This window comes from Clinocottus analis, unplaced genomic scaffold, assembly GCF_023055335.1.
Source record: "Clinocottus analis isolate CAN_PGR_092001 unplaced genomic scaffold, fCliAna1.0.p SCAF_12, whole genome shotgun sequence".
NCBI lineage: Eukaryota > Metazoa > Chordata > Actinopteri > Perciformes > Cottidae > Clinocottus > Clinocottus analis.
Window position 1 is genome coordinate 13,214,082 of NW_027175843.1, and position 19,182 is coordinate 13,233,263.

Below are 19,182 nucleotides of genomic sequence, written 5' to 3' on the forward strand. Positions count from 1 at the left end.
ACCCTGTGGAGCTTCATGATCCCCAGTTAAAGGGCGACTGGTTTAGACAACCCACAACACAGCAGCAGTAGCAGGTTGACACGGATGCCACTTTGACCTACTACAACATTGAGCTGCTTATGTCATAATACAGCAAATCAATGATTTGATACTTTGAAACCATTCTTAATTATTAACTACAGCACTGTTACTTGTAATGAAGAGTTACAGTACACTGGGGGAATAGGTGCTTTTACTGCAGTAAATGATCTGAATTAGACTCTCACTTACTTATACACATATTTTTATGTTTATCCCGCAGACACTAACATCCCAAGTTTTATTGTTTCAACCATAAAAGATAATTTTGTCTAAATTTACATAGAAAATAGTAAGTCGTCACTGGGTTTAATTACATGGTTTACAGTTGGTGTGGGTGTGATGGCTGCTGGGTATGAAACAAATATGTGTACATGTATGGGAATTGTGTGTATATGTCTGGCAAGAAAAACATACTCAGGTTCCCACATTTTACTTCTAAAGGCCTAAGGTGAGTATCTGAGGTGAGGCTCTGTTATCAATCTTTTACTAAACTCTAACCTGTGTATATGATTTTCATTCTATCTGTGATACCTGTTTGTTTCTTTCCAGCAGCTTGCAGACACTAAAGCAAGTCACAGTGACAGAGGCACACATAGCTTCGTAAACTTTGCATGAAGCGGTTCGATCAGTGAGAAAATAAATAATTAAAAAGTATGTATGTGTTGTATAGATCTTAAGATCTTTTTTCACACATACACACACACACACACACACCAGGCAAAGGTATCTGGCAAGAAGGTAAAACGCAAAGTCCCACGAAAACAGTTTAATTGACTCCTAAAACATTATTTACACAATTCCAGGAAAACAACAAGTGCCAGATGAAAAAAAAAAAATGAAGACAGTTCCGAAAACAAAAGTAAAACACAGCGTATTTAAATAAAAAGGAAGAGTCACTTGTCGAAATAAAAAATGAATTGTCTAATATGTTTGATAAATCAAGACGTATACAGGATAGGAAAGTGCTTCTCCCATAGAGATTGTTATTAAAATCCCCTGCAAAACATCTCTGCTTGTTTTATCGTTCACTTTCTGATGATGACATTGTTCTTTGTTTTCCTCTCTGGAATGTTCAAGAGGCGGTATAAGGCAGGACTGGTCAGCGCCACATTGATGCCTCAGCATTTTTTGGGAAGTGCACTTCAGGACCCAATAAGTCTACGATGTCCTTGGTTTTTACATTCTGGTTTGGATGCTATGCTCCACTAGTTTGTGTCTACAAGGAATGTGACGGCTCGGGACTAAATGTGGACTGGACCATAATGCTCAAAACGCAAGCATTCCTTGTGCCATTTTAAGGGCTGTGTTGTTGCTTCAGTCTCCTTTAAGGTTTCTGAATGTGCACTGCAGCAGACTGCTTTTGTTGATTCCTAATGCACTTATTGGAGTGCAGGAAGTTCTGCGTTAAAAGGAAGATGTTTTGTTTTGAAGGCATCGGTGGCTACATCTAAAAGCTTATACTGTTATTTAGTGGGTATTTTGTGCATTATCACTCCAGGCCATTGTAGCAGATGCAGTAAGATATTTCCGACACCCTATCCATAATAATACATTCTATTACAGATTACAGAATAAGAAGGCATTTCATACAGAGCTTTGGCACAGTGTCCAGCCCACAGTTTGCACAGTAGGATTAATCAATATGTGACATCACAGACTAGGAATAATTCTCAGTTTGAGGCTAGGCTGTTAGCAACAGTCTCTGTCCTGTATTGCAGCTATATGGTGCTTTACAAGTAACACACTTTACATGAACTGCAGCACTATGCAACCTCTATAACCCTATTGAAAAATGTAAAGGGAGCAGAGCAAGTACAAAACTGCAAGGCAACAAAAAGACATTCAGAAGTTAATATTTGTTGTGCTACAGTCACAAATAAAAAGGAACTGTTGGGCTTTCTTTCTTACTTTTTTTTTTAAGCACTAGCATTTCACAATGATCAACCACTGCTAAATGTAAAATGCATATAAAATCACAGGTGAATTGTGTCTGTAAGGTGGATATATGAATGATAAAAAAAAACACTGTGACAGCAACTGGCTTGCTCAAATAAAGAGACACGCAGAGAGGGTACGTTTAAAAAAAAAGTACTGGAGGTAAAACAGCAAACAGCCCACTATGAATGCATAGAGAAGCTGTTACAATAATGTAACAGTTTCATATACATAAACAGTCCAAGGTGAGGCTTGTCAACCAACAAGATGATTGTGAATTAATTAAGATTGTACATTCATCAATTGTCTAGTATATTTTCATACATTCAACTACTATTCTGCCTGTTTTCACTTGTATTGTCCCAGCTCTCTTCCCTGTGTGTCAGTAGATTGGTCAAGCCAGGCTGTGTCAGTGAAAGGCACTATAGAGGATAAATTACTGCATCACAACTAGACTGCCACATACTACATCAGAACAATGTCTAATACAATACCACATGACCTCTGTTGAATTTGTCCATGTCAGGTGAACATTCATCCATTGACAGAAACAGGGTTGGACCAGACTCCACTTCACTTTTAAATGTTCATATAACATTGTAAAATACATGCAAATGTCTTTAATACATTTGCAATGAATGAACTGAGTTTCTTTGATGATAATGTTTCTTTTGTTGGATTGAAAATGTCCCACTTTCACTCTAATTTATTGAACTAATAGAGAAGTGGTAGTCACCCAACATGATTAAAAACTAATAAGACCCTTCACCAACCAAAAGCATAGACACACACAAACACACGCACACACACATACAGTGACATCACTGGTCCAAGGAACACACATTGGACCATGTAGCATCCCCAAAATCTATCCTAAAATATTTCTTCTCGCCAGAATCCAGGAAATACATTAGTAGTTATTGAATCCCCCTGTTATCCATCTATCCTGCATTTGTACTGTAGACTATTACAAAAAGAAGAAAACAATGTTTTATTAAGTGGCTGTTACCAGTGGACTTTCCAAATAATGTGTGTGGCTCAAACAAAGACAGAATTAGCACAAAATAAAATCCACTTTTTAGAATTCAGTACAAAGTTAAACATTTACAACACCAATAACTGTCACTGGTTTATATTCACACTGAATTACTAGAACTGGATCGTAGCCATACAAATTAAAGAAGAAAAGTTGTGTTTTTATGTTTGCCTTTTTATGGTTATTTGAGATTGAATCTCTTAATGTCCACACAAATAGAAAGTTTGTCCGATTACCTTAATAAATTGCTATATTGTAACAACCATAAAATCGTCAATTTTCACATGTATTTAGTCCCCCACATATGTGCACACACAAGAAGGAACACACAAATTGACACCCACTTACAGACACATTGGCTTACTCGCATGCTCGCACACGCACGCACGCACGCGTACACACACACACACACACTCACACACACACACACACACACACACACACACACACAGCCCTACTCTGGGGCCTCACAGTAATTTAGCTCTTCAGAAGAAGATAGAGCTTAACAGTGAGATTTGCCACTATGCTTGCCAGTCGGTGGTCCAGGCAGATGTGATCGTTGCTGGTCTAGGAGGAGTTCAGTAGGTTACTAAGGACTGCAAAAAGGAAAAAGAAGGTACACATATTATAAAAAATGTGTTTGATCTGTTTGTATTGTTTTTGTTTTGGTGTGTGTTTTCCTGTGTCCTACCCTGGGGATCTGACTGAGCCTCTGTTGCATCCGCTTTGCGAGCAGCTTCTGGATCCGCTTCTAATCACAAAGATCGACAAAGTCAGATAGACGCATAGACACAGACAGGCAAATTGAAGCAGGGACATTATTCCATGGCCGTCTGGATTTCACAAGCATTTAGTGAAGTGACAGTAAATTAAGTGTGACGGTGGGGAATTTTTCTGAGGATGTTACTATTTATTCGGCTCAAATTGCTTATTATCACCACTGCGACAATTATTTGGTGTCAGCTGTAAAAGCTAAAAACAAGTCATGCTTATGTTATGTCAATGAAGCAGCTCCAACGCTGTACCTGCAAATTACCTTGCTATTTACAATGCTAACTCTCTATCACCGAGGAAGAATTATTCATATTCATGATCATTAAATATACATTAAAACAATTTGTTTTCATATTCAAAACATATGATGAATACCAGCTAATAATAGTCCCATTATTATCCAAATAATATAATCTTCCTTGTATATACGAATATCTACCTATATTTGAGTTTCGCCCTGCATTGCTAAAGCTGAAAGGCCTCTTGCTCATGTTGACTGTAAAGCAAACTTTGCTGAATCTGTAGTATTGGTATACAGGATGTGTGTGAGTTGACTGGAGTTGACAACACTGTATAAGGGACAACTATGCCTCAAAGAAAGACTGCTGACCTCTAGAATTGTTGGTATTCAGACCACATGTCGCACACACCGCCCACCACGCCCTTGAGCCAAGCTAAAGTAAGGTGTTACTAAAGATGCTGACAGTTTGATTCAAGGCTGATATTCTGCGATGATCCAAGTCAACCATCTGCAGTACTCTCTTGCACCAGAGAGCGATAGGAACACATCTTGATTTGCAGATCCAACTGAAGTCAACTAAAGTCGCAAAAATCAAGCCTTGCATACAGCAAAGTATCCTGTTATTTGTTTTTTTTTCATTTAGTGAATTAGTCGGCCTGATAATTACCTTGTCTATTTTTGAAGCACAGTTTCTTGTTCTTGTAGGTGAAGTATCCAACGGCTGCTCCCACTACACACACCGCAATTGCACTCAGGATGGCTGCTATAGAGCCGGAGCCGGCCTCTGTACGTAGGAAACAAACACACACAAAAGATGATGGGTGGCGCATCAGAGCTGCATATATCAAGTCAGTCAAGCATGTTTTGTGATACTGACAAATGTCAGTGTAACCTCTACTTACTTATGACTTCATTTAAAGCTCAGTATCAACACTGGGAGCCATTTTGCAGTTGAAATGATGAATAACATGACATAATGTGTGTGTATACGTGAGACCACATCAATCCTGTCGCAGAATTTTCTGATATCCACCCAGTTAGACCCCAAAAGCATTCACTGAGACAGCATCTGTCTGCACTTGTAATCCAGTTACTATGACAACACCGATCTGAATAGTTTTCCTGCTGTGTCATAGTGTGTTGAAGGCACACGAACATATGCACAGCAACCTACAATGCCACAATAAGCATGCTCTTTTCCATTCATAAATACTAGTTAACGTACATTAAATACACCACTGCAACAGTCTAGCCTTCAAATATTGTAATCAAGTCAAAATCATTGAGGTCATTATAGCATAATGCACAAGTATGATGTAACATTGATTGATATGGGTGCAAATATCACAAATTTACTCAGTCCGCGCATAATGTAATTATTTGCTTGTGCAATTAACAATTAATTTAGGAGTAAACTCTTTTAATTAAGCTATATACCGTATATACACACTCTGTATTTACTCTTTCTGATTTAATGAAGACATGACACACCTAATTGCCGGCAACTACACTGTTACACTACATGTGATGAAGGTGTATCACCAGACCCTTAGGGGGCAAAATTACACAAATATTTAATCGTCACGCGAGCTGTTAAAGCCTCCTGAATTTACTATGAATGATAAAGATGAGATGAGCAAAACATCCGCGACGTGATCCATTATAATGACCCCCCCTTTGCATCTCTTCTAAAAAGATTGTCCCTGCCGTGGCTTCAGTCAAAACAAAGCCAAAACGGCAGGTTATGCTGAAGTGACAACAAAAAAAAGAAGTAGGAGGGAAGAACGGATGTTCGGGTGTGATGGGTGAGTCAGCAACTTAAGTGCACAAGAAAACATGAAAGAGTACAGTAAATCATTTAATAATCAAAGTTAAAAGCTTAGAACAACAAGGGAGTGAAATGAGTCAGAGACGTCGTGTGACGAGGTAAAAGAAAAAGGAATGAGTCAGTGAAATTAGCTGGGATGAAACGGGAGAAGGCTGTGAGTCAGGAAGGTGTGCAGACACAGACATGTGTGAGCATGCATGTACGCTAATGCAGAACACACACCACGGACACGGCGGTTTGTCTGATGTAAAAAGACTGCATCGACACACACATCGGGTGATACACTGACAGACAAGATGAAGCATGGAAACACAACTTTATGGGAACCATACGTGGTCAGCGGCCACAACCCCTATCGTATTCTGCATGAGGTCAAAGGTGACCTCAGGCAACTCCATTGGGAAATGTTATGACAGTCAGAAAACTCAGTCATCCATATCTAGCCTTTACAAAGCCCAAGTTTACTCTTTTTTTTTTTTTTAAATGTCATGCAGCAGCTGCAGCAACAACATGCCTACGGAGGGCTTTTTGCATTACACAAGAAAGACAAAGGGGGGACGCTGCAGGTATGTTTGGGGCAGAGACTGTGTGAGTGGGCTTATGTGTTCAAAACAAAAAAAGAAAGCAAAAAAAGATAACTCACCTTGGGCTTCAGGTGTGTCTTCTGTTGAGAGAGAACACACAAATACGGTGAGATGGCATGACATATTTAATGTGACAGTTCATTTAAGCAGGAACAACCATCTATCTGTCACACTGTATATGTTTGAGAATCACAAAAGTTAGCTTCCAACAGAAGTAGCGTGACTAAACTTGAGGATTTGAGGAAAATTGGTCTTTCGGAAAACCGGTTTCAAACATTGTTTGAACCAAAACAATTGGGAAGAGGAATTTTCCGCTGAGTCTTTTTATTTGAAGGCATGCCAGTTGTATGTTGTGTGTTCCACCAGTTTACAGAACTAGCTAGTACATGTAAGCTACTGCTGCTGTGGCTGCAAAGCTACGTATCTGTTTGGGATTTCTGCGACCAAAGATGGCATGATGTATTTATTATTTTGCTATCATATATATTTTGACCATGAACAAAAAAGATTCTTACCCCCTCCACTGGCGCCCGCAACATGTGCTAAAATAGAAGGAGAAGGGAGGAAAGACAGGTGATTTAAGGAGGATGGAGAAAAAACACATTATCACCTTAAGTTTAAATGTGTTCATGATTCATATGAAGCACATAAGGCAGAGAAGAAAAAGAAGCAGGATTATTATCTTTGTGGTAGTTTGTACCTCGAAGGCATGAACAGGTCTAGAATTTCTGTCCTAACCGGTCTGTCAACACACACACAAGCACACACACACACACACACACACACACACAAACACACACACACACACACCAAAATGTACTTTCGGTACACTCATTGAGATCGTTTTATTTTATAAGGTAGACGACATCTGACGGAGTCACACACCCTTGATGTCTTTCCCTCTAAACTATGATTTGTTCCATATGCAAAATAATACTGTTATCTCCTTCTGCCTGTCTTTATACGCCTGGCACGGCACAGCGGCCCTCCACCTGCTTCAACTTGACAAAGCCTCTAATAACAGAGCACTAAAGAAGAGTGCATTTCACAAGATTATAATGATTATGCCGGCATAAATGAATCCACTTTCATGTGGGGACTAAACGTTGAACAATCAGCGTTGAAAGTGTTGCTGTCAAATGGTTGCTGTCAAATTGCTCTGTCGGGCTGCTGATTAAACTTTCTTGACCCAGGAGGTAAAACAAATTAATTCATGGTCTTGTCATGGCAACTGAGGGAACAGCATTCTCACAGTATATAGATCCATGAGAAGAATTCGTCTATTTGAGCTCAAGACATGAATATATAATGGGTTCAATAAGCTTTTCTGCTCCAATGGGTTACATGAAGTACAAATATACTCCTCTCCAAATAGTTATGAAATGTCATGTTCTTGACATTTCCATATTTCTAAAAGTTATCAATCTCTGCATTTACAAAAACAGGACATACATTATCAAATGTCCCATCCACTTCCTGTTCACGTGTCCTCATAAACAGGAAGTTTAGGCTAACTAGCTTTAAGTAAGTATAAAACACTCCATTTGGAGAAGGCGAAACATCTGGTCACCGCAGGGTTAATCTCACTGTTACTCACCATTTCAAATTGAGTGGTAAAGAAAGACATCCCAGAGACTGCAGTAATCATGAAAGATAGTACAATCCCATCAAAACCTTCAACCTTATCGTCCCCAGCGCCTGTTTGTATTGTTATCTGTGAACCCAGTGGTTCCTGTGTGCATCTCCACATACTACTTTCTGGTTATTTGTTACAATGATAATATCAAAAGTTTTGTTATATTGGTTACTCACGCCCAGATTCAAAGCTGCTCCTCTGTCCTGGGCTGTCCACTGCATTTTCTTCTGGCAGAGCATCTCCCAAGCTAAACTCTACATCTGAAAAAATAATTGGGTATTATTGGAGACTGAAATGTAATCCAATCCCTGTAGGGAAATTCACCTTTCGCCGTCCCGCCCGTTAGGGATATCTTCCAGATGTTCACCAAACACATCTCATCTCTGTAAAACTTGATCCTACACCATTGCATGTTTAACTAATTGATGATAATATCTGCCACAATGTCCACTTCAGTCCCTGATGGCTCCTAAAGCGATTACCCTGCAGAGCTGTCCTCGATAAGGACTCTGTAACACTACCTGCTCCAAGGGTGTGTCGGTGATCTTGTGAACTAGTGTTGACTCAGATTAAATTATATTATCTGTCAGGCACAATACCCCTGACTCTATATTCATTGAAGGGAAAACCCGAGTGACTTATACAACATGTGGGATGCGGTGTGCGCAACAGCTTTAGACTGAGCAGGGTTAGCAGGGTGAAATATTTTAGCTATAACCTCAGGGGCGTAATGATGCCATTAAACCACGGTGCTGAAGAAGTGTGCTCTCATGGCAAAGCACCATTTCTCGTACATGAATGTCAAGTAATGAAACTATATTCTCAGCCAAGCTCTACTCCGATGCGATACTGAGCCACCATTTCCTTACCCCACACCCTCCCCTTTCTTAGTTCTTGGCATGACTAAAAGGGGAGATATTGGCCTAATATAAAATGACTACGACTATCTCTCAGTGACGGAAAGGAGGATGTTATGCTGTAAAGCAGTGGCGGACAACTACCACTTGGGACAGGAAATGGTGAAATGATTGGAGAGAGAATGGAAAAGATAACACCATTGTATGCAAAGATAAATCACATAGGGGGACACTTCCTTACTCAAACCATACCAACCCCACCTCATAACCTTCTTCAGTGATTTATACCTTTTAGTCTGAAAGCACATCTGTTTTCCATTCATTTGTTTTTGAACATGAGGAGTTGAAGAAAAACTATACACTTTATCTTATAAAAAGCTAGATATACTTTTGTATGACGGATAAGATACATTTACTATAGCAACCATACTCTCACAGGTGTGCCTAGGGTCAAATGGTGACAGTGTGGAAAACTAATATGATTTAACATATTGTAGTAGGTTCACATACGACATATGTATTCAGTCAGTTCAGCTCAAACAATCCATGTTGAGCTCTTCAAACATGACTACTATTGCTGCTCGGTGATGTTCAACCTATTTTCCACTCATGTAATGTTTTTAAAATGCTACCAAGTAAGACTTTAACATTTCAATCTGTCGAAGCATCCATTCAACAGTTCAGCTTCTTTGTGGATTCATTGTTACTGTGGTTACTGAAATAAATGGGTTCTAATTGTGTTCCCCTGAGGTGCTTTTGTGTGATGAAAAGAGCTTTTGAGTCATGAGAAATAATTTGTGGTGTGCCTTAGTAATTTGTTGGGCTGTGAGGCTTGGCTCCAGAAAGGTTAAGGTTTATATAATGTGGCTTTGGACAATTTTCAAATGAAGCAGGATAATTTATTTTATTATTCTACTTACCTTCCCAGGGACTAATGGGGGAAACTTTGCTAAAAAACCTGGTAGCCTACATTACAGCTCTCCTTGTTTTACATACGGTTAATATTCGTTGTGCATTCTCCCGTCCAAATAAAGAAACATAACATAACAATGAAATATATCTTTCTTTTGTACCTTCATGAACCTCAGGAGCAATCTTCACATCAACTGTTGGAAAAGACAAAGAACAGAATCATGCAAACATCTAAAAACAAAAAAGGCAAAACATGAATTCCACTTTGAATCCTTTGCCGGCGTTACACAACATGACGTGATAATTGAGCAGAATGTAGCAGCGCAACATAGTACCACCGGAGGTTTTACTGTTTCCCCATGTAAAAGACACACATGCCAAAGAGCTGATCGACAGATGTCTCTACAACTCATTATTATATTTGTCTGCTTTCAACACACAACCAAAAAGTTACATATGGTCCACAATGCCTTAGCATGTAACACTTAATAAGTTCTTACCTCCAGGGTGCTATTCTGTACCAATGTAATTAAAACAATGAAACAAGCATTGACGTCCTGTGACACAGGGATCCTATGCTGAATGTGTTTTCCATATGATAAGAGTGCAAGGTATATACCAAAACATCTATTTTCTTACTTGTTGGGACTGAGACCTTCACTTCTGGTTCAACTTTTCCATCAACAGCTGGTTGTGTTGGTTCTGCATCAGCAGCAGCAGGAACAGTGGATTTTTCCTCATTATCTGCTACAGCTGGATCTGCTGCTGGTGTGGCCTCGGATGCACCCTATTATATATGAACACATCAAATATTAAGATGTAGAAAGGTCACATTAACTTCTCATTAGCATAGCAGTTCCTGAATAATATCTGTCTTATACACAGCAGTATACACTGCAATCATGCATAACTGGAATGTGGAAGTGTGCTAACTGTATATTTATCAGAGAGTAGAGTTAAATAGGAAGTTGTTTAAGACTTTCTATCTGCTGCTGACCTCCTGAGCAGGAGTTTCACCAGCGATTGATGTAGCTTCCTTCTCTCCGAGAACAGTCGGTTCCTCAACCTTTGGATCCACGACCTCAAGATCAGCTGCAGGAGAAAGAGAGAGAGGGGGGGGGGGGGGTATCATTCAAGTGTTATGGCATGGGCTGTGATGGCTTGATTCACTCCAACTGGAACAGTACTGTGCCCAAGCTGTTTATGTCAATTTCACCGTATTTCATTTTCAGCGTGCATATTTGCACATTCGAACCCTTTTGGATTACCTTGATTTGTTGTAGTGACCTCTGCGTCTGCCGCCGGGTCTGCCGCCGCGTCTGCCGTCGGGTCTGCCGCCGGGCCTGCCTCTGAACCTGCGCCTGCCTCTGAACCTGCTCCTGCCTCTGTACCTGCCTCTGCGCCTGCCTCTGTTGCAGGCGTATCTGCTGTTTCTGCCACTTCAACCACAGGAGTCGCTGGTTCACTTGCTTCGGCTTCAGGTTCAGGCTTATCCGGTGATGGTGATATTTCCTGGATTCAGCATGAGATAAACATCTCCAGAAATTATGTTCACATAGTGGTCCAGAAAAACAAGTCTCTAGTTAATCACTTTGGCTTTCTTGTACTTAGCACAAATCATTTGCAAAGTTGAGCTTTGCTGAAATACAAAACACAAAAGTCAGTCTGAAAAGAGCAAAGAAACAGCGTTCATTACATTTCATTCCAATAATATAATCTCCATGAAACTTGTAATATCCAACCAAGAACTTGAGATGTTTTCCTGCTATTTGATATTAGCTTATCAAATAACTGCCTGGAGATCTTCAGTTATTCGATAAGCTGATATGAAATAGCTGAAAAACTAGATTTTCTTGACTGCACTGAAAAGAGTCACTGTTATCCAGAAACACTGATTCATTCTGATTAAAAGTTTGAAGTGAAGATGGGGACTAAAGACAAAAAATCTGCAACGTTGTAGTAGCCCAAACTTAAAAAAAAAAAAACACACAAAAATATCATTGTTTCTTTTACATAATTCACCCAAACATTATTTGGACCTGCACTTATTTCCTTTTTTTTTTTTCGGTGTCACTCGTTTAGTGTCTATCGCAAGGAGACTTCCACATGTGGACAGAAGGAGTTGGGGATTGAACTGATACCGTGTGATCCAACTAAAAGTGGTTGCTTTAAGATTTCTAATTCAGCAGAAGACCTGGACTGAGATAAAAGACAAAGCAGCAGATTGGACTGATTGACAGAGTTTAAAAAAAGAATCATGCAAAAACCAATAAACAAACGTATTATCATTCTTTACCTCAGCTGCGTGCTCAGTTTCCTTGTCGTCGGCAGATTCTTCATTGACCTCTGTTGCTGTGTCTGCTTCAAGGTCCGGGGTCTCGGAAGCTTTCTCCTCTGTTGTGGCTTCAACATCTACATAGAGATATGTGAAGAAAGAAATTAATAAGATAATGAAAGAAACAGCACCAGTGAAGTCCAAACTATTGAGACACGTCAATTTAAAAATGTGGGAAAAATAAAGCGCTGTTCTGAAACCCTGGCATATAAACAACTATAATTTTCTTAAAAAGAAGAAAAAAGTCCAGAATCTGTTTCAATGTCTCGAAGGGAGTTTCTTCTTCCTTTTAAAGCTTGCGACTTAAAAACACTACATCCCTAAAATGGGCAGCATTGACTAATATGTGGTGCCCTCTCCTGCTGATGAACAAATAAGTGGACACATTAAAAGTTCAACCTGAAACAAATAGAACATTAGTGGCTGATGAGACTGGCAATGATTAGAGAAACCATTGCTAATTAAAAACGGCCCGATTTCAATCCATCTGTTCTCTTTTATAACCCTTCAAATCATATGCCTCAATGGTCGTTAAGATGTTCTGGATTGATCACACTCTGACTCTACTATCACCGCCCGACACAAAATACGGAGCCACACCCTGCTCTGATCGCTCGCTGATGTGGACGCCTCAGCCTCAGCTGGATGACAGACGCATTGATCACGTCTCATCTGGCCCAACGGACTGGACCTCAGCACGAGCATTGCAACTCTGCACTAATGAGAAAATTTTTTAAAAAAACGCACGTCTTTGCCATTCTGCGTGTGAGATAAGCATGGCGCCTGTTTGTGTTTGAGTCAGTGCTGTGACATTCCCCAGTCGCGTGTGAGACGCTGAAACAGCAAAATTGCGCTCTTCCTCTGCTGATTTCAGCAGCACCATGATGCTGGTCCATCAGGGCAGTACCTTCTCCTAAATACAGGTACCAACCAATGACGAAGAGATTTAACCCTCTGGAAATGGTGGCATGAGTGATCTCTTCTCTATAATAATAATAATTCATCTTTTCTAACGGTTGCTCACTGCCAAGTGAGTTTTCCAATGAATGGTCACTGTGTTTGCCAAGCGAGATCGTATCAGTTAGAGAAGTCTTGAGGCAGAGCGGCATTAACACATCTGAAGTATTTCCATCACACCGTAAATTCTCTGGAAGCGAGCAGTACTGGTCACACACACACACACACACACACACACACGCGCACACACACACACACACACACACACACACACACACACACACGCAAATCTATACACACAAGTAAGACTGAACTAAGCATGACTAAACACACACCGCATGCACTCATGCACAGGGGCATGAATGTGAGACATGCACAGATGCATGGTTACTGACAGCAATGTAAGCCATCTGTTTGTTTTTCTTCATCCCGGTTCCTCCATTGAATGTCACTGTACGAGCTTGAAGTCAAAGATGAACAATAGTTGGCACCATTAACAGTTTATTAACGATCAAACTGCATTCCGAGCTCGATTAACAAGACATGTGTGAACACATGTGCAAGTGTGGAGTGTGTGTGTGTGTGTGTGTGTGTTTCTGATATACTATCTTTCCAACTTTCTTGGAAACCAGTGACTCTATCAAAGATGCACTGTGGCACGACATTCAACTTGTTGAACTAAGTTTAGATACCAGTTGGTGTGTCTTGCCAGTGTAAAGAAGGCGTATGATAAACATTGACATGTTTCATGTTTCATGTCAGGCCAGGACCTCTGGTGTGTGTTTGTAGTATGTTTTGTCTAATGGCAAGTGGGACATGTTTGGGCATGTTCCTTCCTGTCATTGTGCCCACATGCACAGTGTGTGTGTGTGTGTGTGTGTGTGTGTGGGTGCCTCTCATGTAACATGCAGTGTGTGTGTTAGAGACAAAGAGAGAGAGCGACTGCCCCATACTAACTTTCTCTCTCTCTCTCTCTCTCTCTCTCTCTCTCTCTCTCTCTCTCTCTCTCTCTCTCTCTCTCTCTTACCATTCTGTAGAACATTCTGTTCCCATCTATCAGTTCCCCACTTCCTCCTTTAACTACCCTCGCTACAAACATGCGGCCATACATCTACCCCCCCTCCCACTCTCCCGCCCCCACCTGCCATCACACAAAGACACACACACACACACACACACACACACACACACACACACACACACACACACACACACATGCGTGCCTACAAACTCATTAAAACACCTTCTCCTCCCCTTTTAGTCCAAACATCCAAACAACCACATGTTCACACACACGTGAAGGCCAACTCACATTCACTCTCACACTTTGCCTAAGCGGGGTCCTGTTTTGTGTTAGTGCAACAGTAAAACTAATTGTTGCACATCCAAACCTCACTCCCTTCCTTCTTTTCGTCTTCAACACTGTCTCCCCCTTTCCTCCCTCTCGCTCCCTTCCAAACTCTTAACTTAACTCTCTTTGTCTCTCTGCCACTGCTTTCCCTGGAGGCTGATGAGTCATCTGTGTGTGTCTGACATGGCTGCACGCTATTGTACGATTGTGTGTGTGTGTGTGCAGAATGTGCAGTGTTCAAATGCAAAAAGGTCCCAAGAGGGAGACTTTAAAGTCAAACCAGTTTGCACATGTGAGGAAACACCAAACTGTCAGTTACATTGTGTTCTTTCAGAAAACTTGTCAAGTGGCTTAATAGATTGACTTCATGGCCATTTTATCATGTTCTTTATGAAACATAGAATTAGACTTAAGAGCCAAACTAGCTGTTTGCTCCTGTTTCCAGTCTTTGTGCTAAGCAAGATGTCTATAAGATAAGCATGATGTTCTCCCTACTGCACATATCAAGTTTGGCTTTAATCCATCACAGGGAAATCTTTCTATGACTTGTATTTATTTTTTTGCTTTGATGAAACATTAATAAGCCCCTTATAATGAACACTCCTTCCTGTCACCCTGTTTTATGAGTTCAGGCAAACAGGACTTTGATATCGCGTGGGTTGCTCAACTCAACTCATCTTTCACAAAAGCTGGTCCTGTGGCGGGAAGAAACAGGGCTTATGGGAAATGTAGCACCAAGGAAATACACGTACATGGTGAATAATGAAGCACTTTCAGCAAGTTACATCCTGTTGGCGAGTTCCTGACAGTCATTACAGTGTGAAGACTGCACTTAAAGTGTTACACATAACGTTTCACACGCTTTATGGAAGTGGTATGATGCTGGCGCCACTGTTTTGATTTCCAAAGGGTGACAAATGATGGAACTGTTCATCATGGCACCCGATAACAGTTTGTCTCCGATAATGAAAAAAGAAACAAAGACCTTCTTTGAATTTCAAATCTGCATTACATACATTGGAGTGTGAGTCATGTTATCAATGACAAAGGGAGAGGAACTTTATCTTCTGAATAATAAAGAATCATTTGCATTTCCTGTCGTAAGAACGTGTGAGACTGTGTGAGATTGCCTGTGCCTGCTCGACTGAGTAATATTGTGTGTACATATACCAACACCCAAGCCCGGTAACACTAAACCATAAACTGTGTGCATGTGCGTCAGGTGATACAACACACCTCCACTGTGCATTGTTCTGTCAGCTATGGCTCTATTGTGTGTTTGTAGGACAGAAAGTGCTGTTTACCCCAATCATGCACACCTTGAAACTGCCCCCATGGGAGGGAGAGACAGAGAGTGTGTGTGTGTGTGTGTGTGTTTGTGTATAAGTGCGTGTGTGTGTGTGTCTTTTACTTATCCACTGAGAGAGTTTTTATGTACTGGTAGTTGAAGGTGTAAACACAGACAAGTCTGCTGCACACACACACACACACACACACACACACACACACACACACACACACACACACACACACACACTCACACACACACTGTTCTGTTCACACACCTGGCGCAAATCCACTCGTTTTGCTTTCATCTGCCTCTAAGACACACATATTCTCTACAAAAGAGTCATACACACCTTCAGGAAGCACTCCCATACTCCCACATGTTCTATACATTAAAATATTGCCCCACACCCTCACACACACACACACGCTCACAGATGCTGGCGGCCCTAGGGAAGAGGAAGGCGCTGAAACTAGTTGTTTCGTTGGGTGTTGTCTACAGCTGGAGCTGGATCTAGTTACCGAGGCCCTCCCTATCCTAAACTTCTATAGCATAACACCATCCGTGATGTGCACACATGACCTAACAACTTATATATTTCTGTGAAACTATGAACCACTTGCATGCGAGCGAGCAAACACTTCACTGGTGATTTACAACAGGTTCCCTTGGGTTAAAAACAATATGCGTGTGAGGTATAAGGGTGGTTTCCCTCTGGTGGCTTGTCATAAAAAGAGAACCGGTGGAGTGAGATTAACCCAGATCACATCCAAGTGCACTAACGTTCAACTGAAATTATATTTAGATAAGGACCATGAGGCTCACTCTTTCCTTCCTTGTATATCTCTCTCTGTTTTCCCTCTTATCAGCCACAACATTTCTTTTTTATCTTCTTCTAATATCTACCCTACTTTCCCTCCATCTTTCCCTCGGCCTTTGTTTTTATCAATGCCTTCCTTTCTCTCCCTCTGAGTTTTATTGCTCATATGAACAATCTGGAATCATTGCATGTGCCGTGGGGAAAGGCAGGGCCTGGCAGCTGAAGATGAAGGAAAAAAAGCAATTGATGAAGAGTGAAAATATAGAGAAGGAAAATGAAAATAAGAGACTTAAAAAGAGGAAGAAAGAGAGACAAAGGAGAGAAAACAGGAGGGAGATACTTCCATATAGATAAGGACAATGGGCCCACCACACCCATGTGTGCCAAAACTCATGTCCAAAAACGATGGCCACATTACACGACACACCTAATTCACTGATAATATCTCGGCTGCAGAGGCACGAATACCCACAATATAGAAAAGGAAGGCAGCGGTGCTTTTATTCATTCAGTCCAAACAGATCAAAACAGGCAGATTTCAGCTCAAGGTGAAATGAATTGGCATGCCGACAGGGAGGCAGACAGACTGGCAAAAGACACTGGCTATTGCACTCACACACACACACACACGCACACACACACACACACACACACACACACACACACACACACACACACACACACACACACACACACACACACACACATATATGGATGTGTAATGAGGCAGACTGGCAGGAAGGATAGAACGATAGGTGAGACTGAGCGAAATGAATTAAGGGAGGAAAAGAGACAGTGAGATGAATACGAACACAGATAGAAATAAATATTTATACACACATACATACATATATACATATATATATATATATATATATATATATATATATATATATATATATATATATATATATATATATATATATATATATTTATATATACGTGTGTGTGCGTGTATTATACTACTATAGATAGATAGATAGATAGATAGATAGATAGATAGATAGATAGATAGATAGATAGATGTACATGCACACAAAAGCATACAGCTGAAGGCTGGGCTGCATTAATTGGACAATAAATCAGTACCTTGTGCCTTGGCGCTTGTAGCCAGCAGGCTTCCTAATAGCAGAATCCACAGGTATGACATCATGGGAACACGGTGTTCTGGCTGCGATTGAACCGGGGCTCAGACCTCTTTCCTCTGCTCTCAAACGGGACAATCAACCGGCTCGGACGCTTCAGGTGGACGTGGAGGGCGTGTGTGTCGGTGTGCCGGTGCGTTCTTGCGCGTCGGATCAAACCCGTGGAGTCTCCAAGGTGCTCAGATACTCGGCTCAGTGCGCGCCTCCGCGGATCTGTCGTCCTTTTCTTTTGTCTGGATTGGAAGAGAGAAGGTCCAGTCTTTATTAAGGTGGGCGTGTCTCTTCTCTCGAATATAGGCAGGCACCGGACAGAAGGGCTGTCTACGCTGCTGTGAAAGCATTACATGCCCACTAATCTGTTTTTTCTTCTTCTTCTTTTTTCTATCATGACCATTCCGATGCTATGACTTAAGTCATGTAATTACGTTACCGACAATTTGTATATGAATATTTATATTTACATCAACCACGTTTAGTGCGAGAAAAATGTCAATTCCTGGATCAATTATCCAGGAACTCCTTATGACACATTATTTAATTCAAGCCGTCCTTTTCGATACGGAGAGCAGTGGCAGCTCATCCCATTTAGTGAGATAAAGCCACCTCTAGCAGCACTGGAACTTGAAATTGCCCTTAGACAAAAATTGTGTCCCATTCATTTTAATGACGAGTCAAGTACTGACAAGATATCCATCTTATGTGTTTGGACACATTTGGAGAAACAGACTCCCCAGTATCTCTAGGTCTATATATATATATATATATATATATATATATATATATATATATATATATATATATATATATATATATATATATATATATATATATATATATATTCCATTTGCTATGAAGCAGTCTGATACTTTCCTACAGCCATATATGTCGGTTTACTTGGGAATTGCAGGTTTCTGAAGACTTCACTGAATTACTGGATTTGGAAATATAAGGCGTTGGTCTGTTTATAATGTTGAATTAATGCTAGGTTTCCATTTGAGAAAACCGCACATGATCTCATGCAAACCAACCAGTAGGAGGATTTGAAAAGAGAGCATGTTCCTTTCCTTTCCTCGGGCTCTTCTTTCTCATTACCTTGTTAAGTGCCAACTAAAATCGCTTTCCTGATATTGATCGGCAGGTGGCGCTGTTTGTTCATCACTTCACAGTTCACTGCGTTAAGTATCTTTTCTGTGAGGCATTCATTCCCAATACACATTATATTTCCAGGCTCTGTATCTTGTATCTGATCAATTTTACATGTATATAATACACGGTGAAGGGATGGGTACGTACATCTATTAAAGCTGTTAATACCAGGCAAGTTGTAGTAAATACCTAACTTATGATTTATTTTCACGCCATTGGATGAAAATAAAAGACCTTCGAGCAGCCTTACATAAAA

General features: G+C 40.5%; 1 protein-coding gene across 1 annotated transcript; it reads right to left on the bottom strand.

Annotated features, from left to right (window-relative positions):
• Positions 1–832: 832 nt before the first annotated feature.
• si:ch211-39i22.1 (brain acid soluble protein 1) lies at positions 833–18,040 on the bottom strand. The gene is made up of 12 exons (XM_068573080.1): positions 17,725–18,040; positions 12,181–12,296; positions 11,153–11,396; positions 10,882–10,976; positions 10,524–10,671; positions 10,046–10,078; positions 8,292–8,375; positions 6,995–7,021; positions 6,539–6,559; positions 4,735–4,851; positions 3,744–3,803; positions 833–3,648 (listed from the first exon to the last, which is right to left on the bottom strand). Exons 1-12 carry the CDS (start codon positions 17,786–17,788, stop codon positions 3,620–3,622), a joined length of 1,038 nt encoding a protein of 345 aa, XP_068429181.1. The 5' UTR covers positions 17,789–18,040; the 3' UTR covers positions 833–3,619.
• Between the last annotated feature and the right edge of the window lie 1,142 nt (positions 18,041–19,182).

Coding starts and splice junctions, on each gene's coding strand:
- si:ch211-39i22.1 (XM_068573080.1), bottom strand. CDS start 17,788: ATGATGTCATACCTGTGGATTCTGCTATTAGGAAGCCTGCTGGCTACA. Junction 10,672..10,881: donor GTGAAACTCCTGCTCAGGAG/GTCAGCAGCAGA, acceptor CATATATAATAG/GGTGCATCCGAGGCCACACC. Junction 6,560..6,994: donor TGCGGGCGCCAGTGGAGGGG/GTAAGAATCTTT, acceptor CTCTCTCAACAG/AAGACACACCTGAAGCCCAA.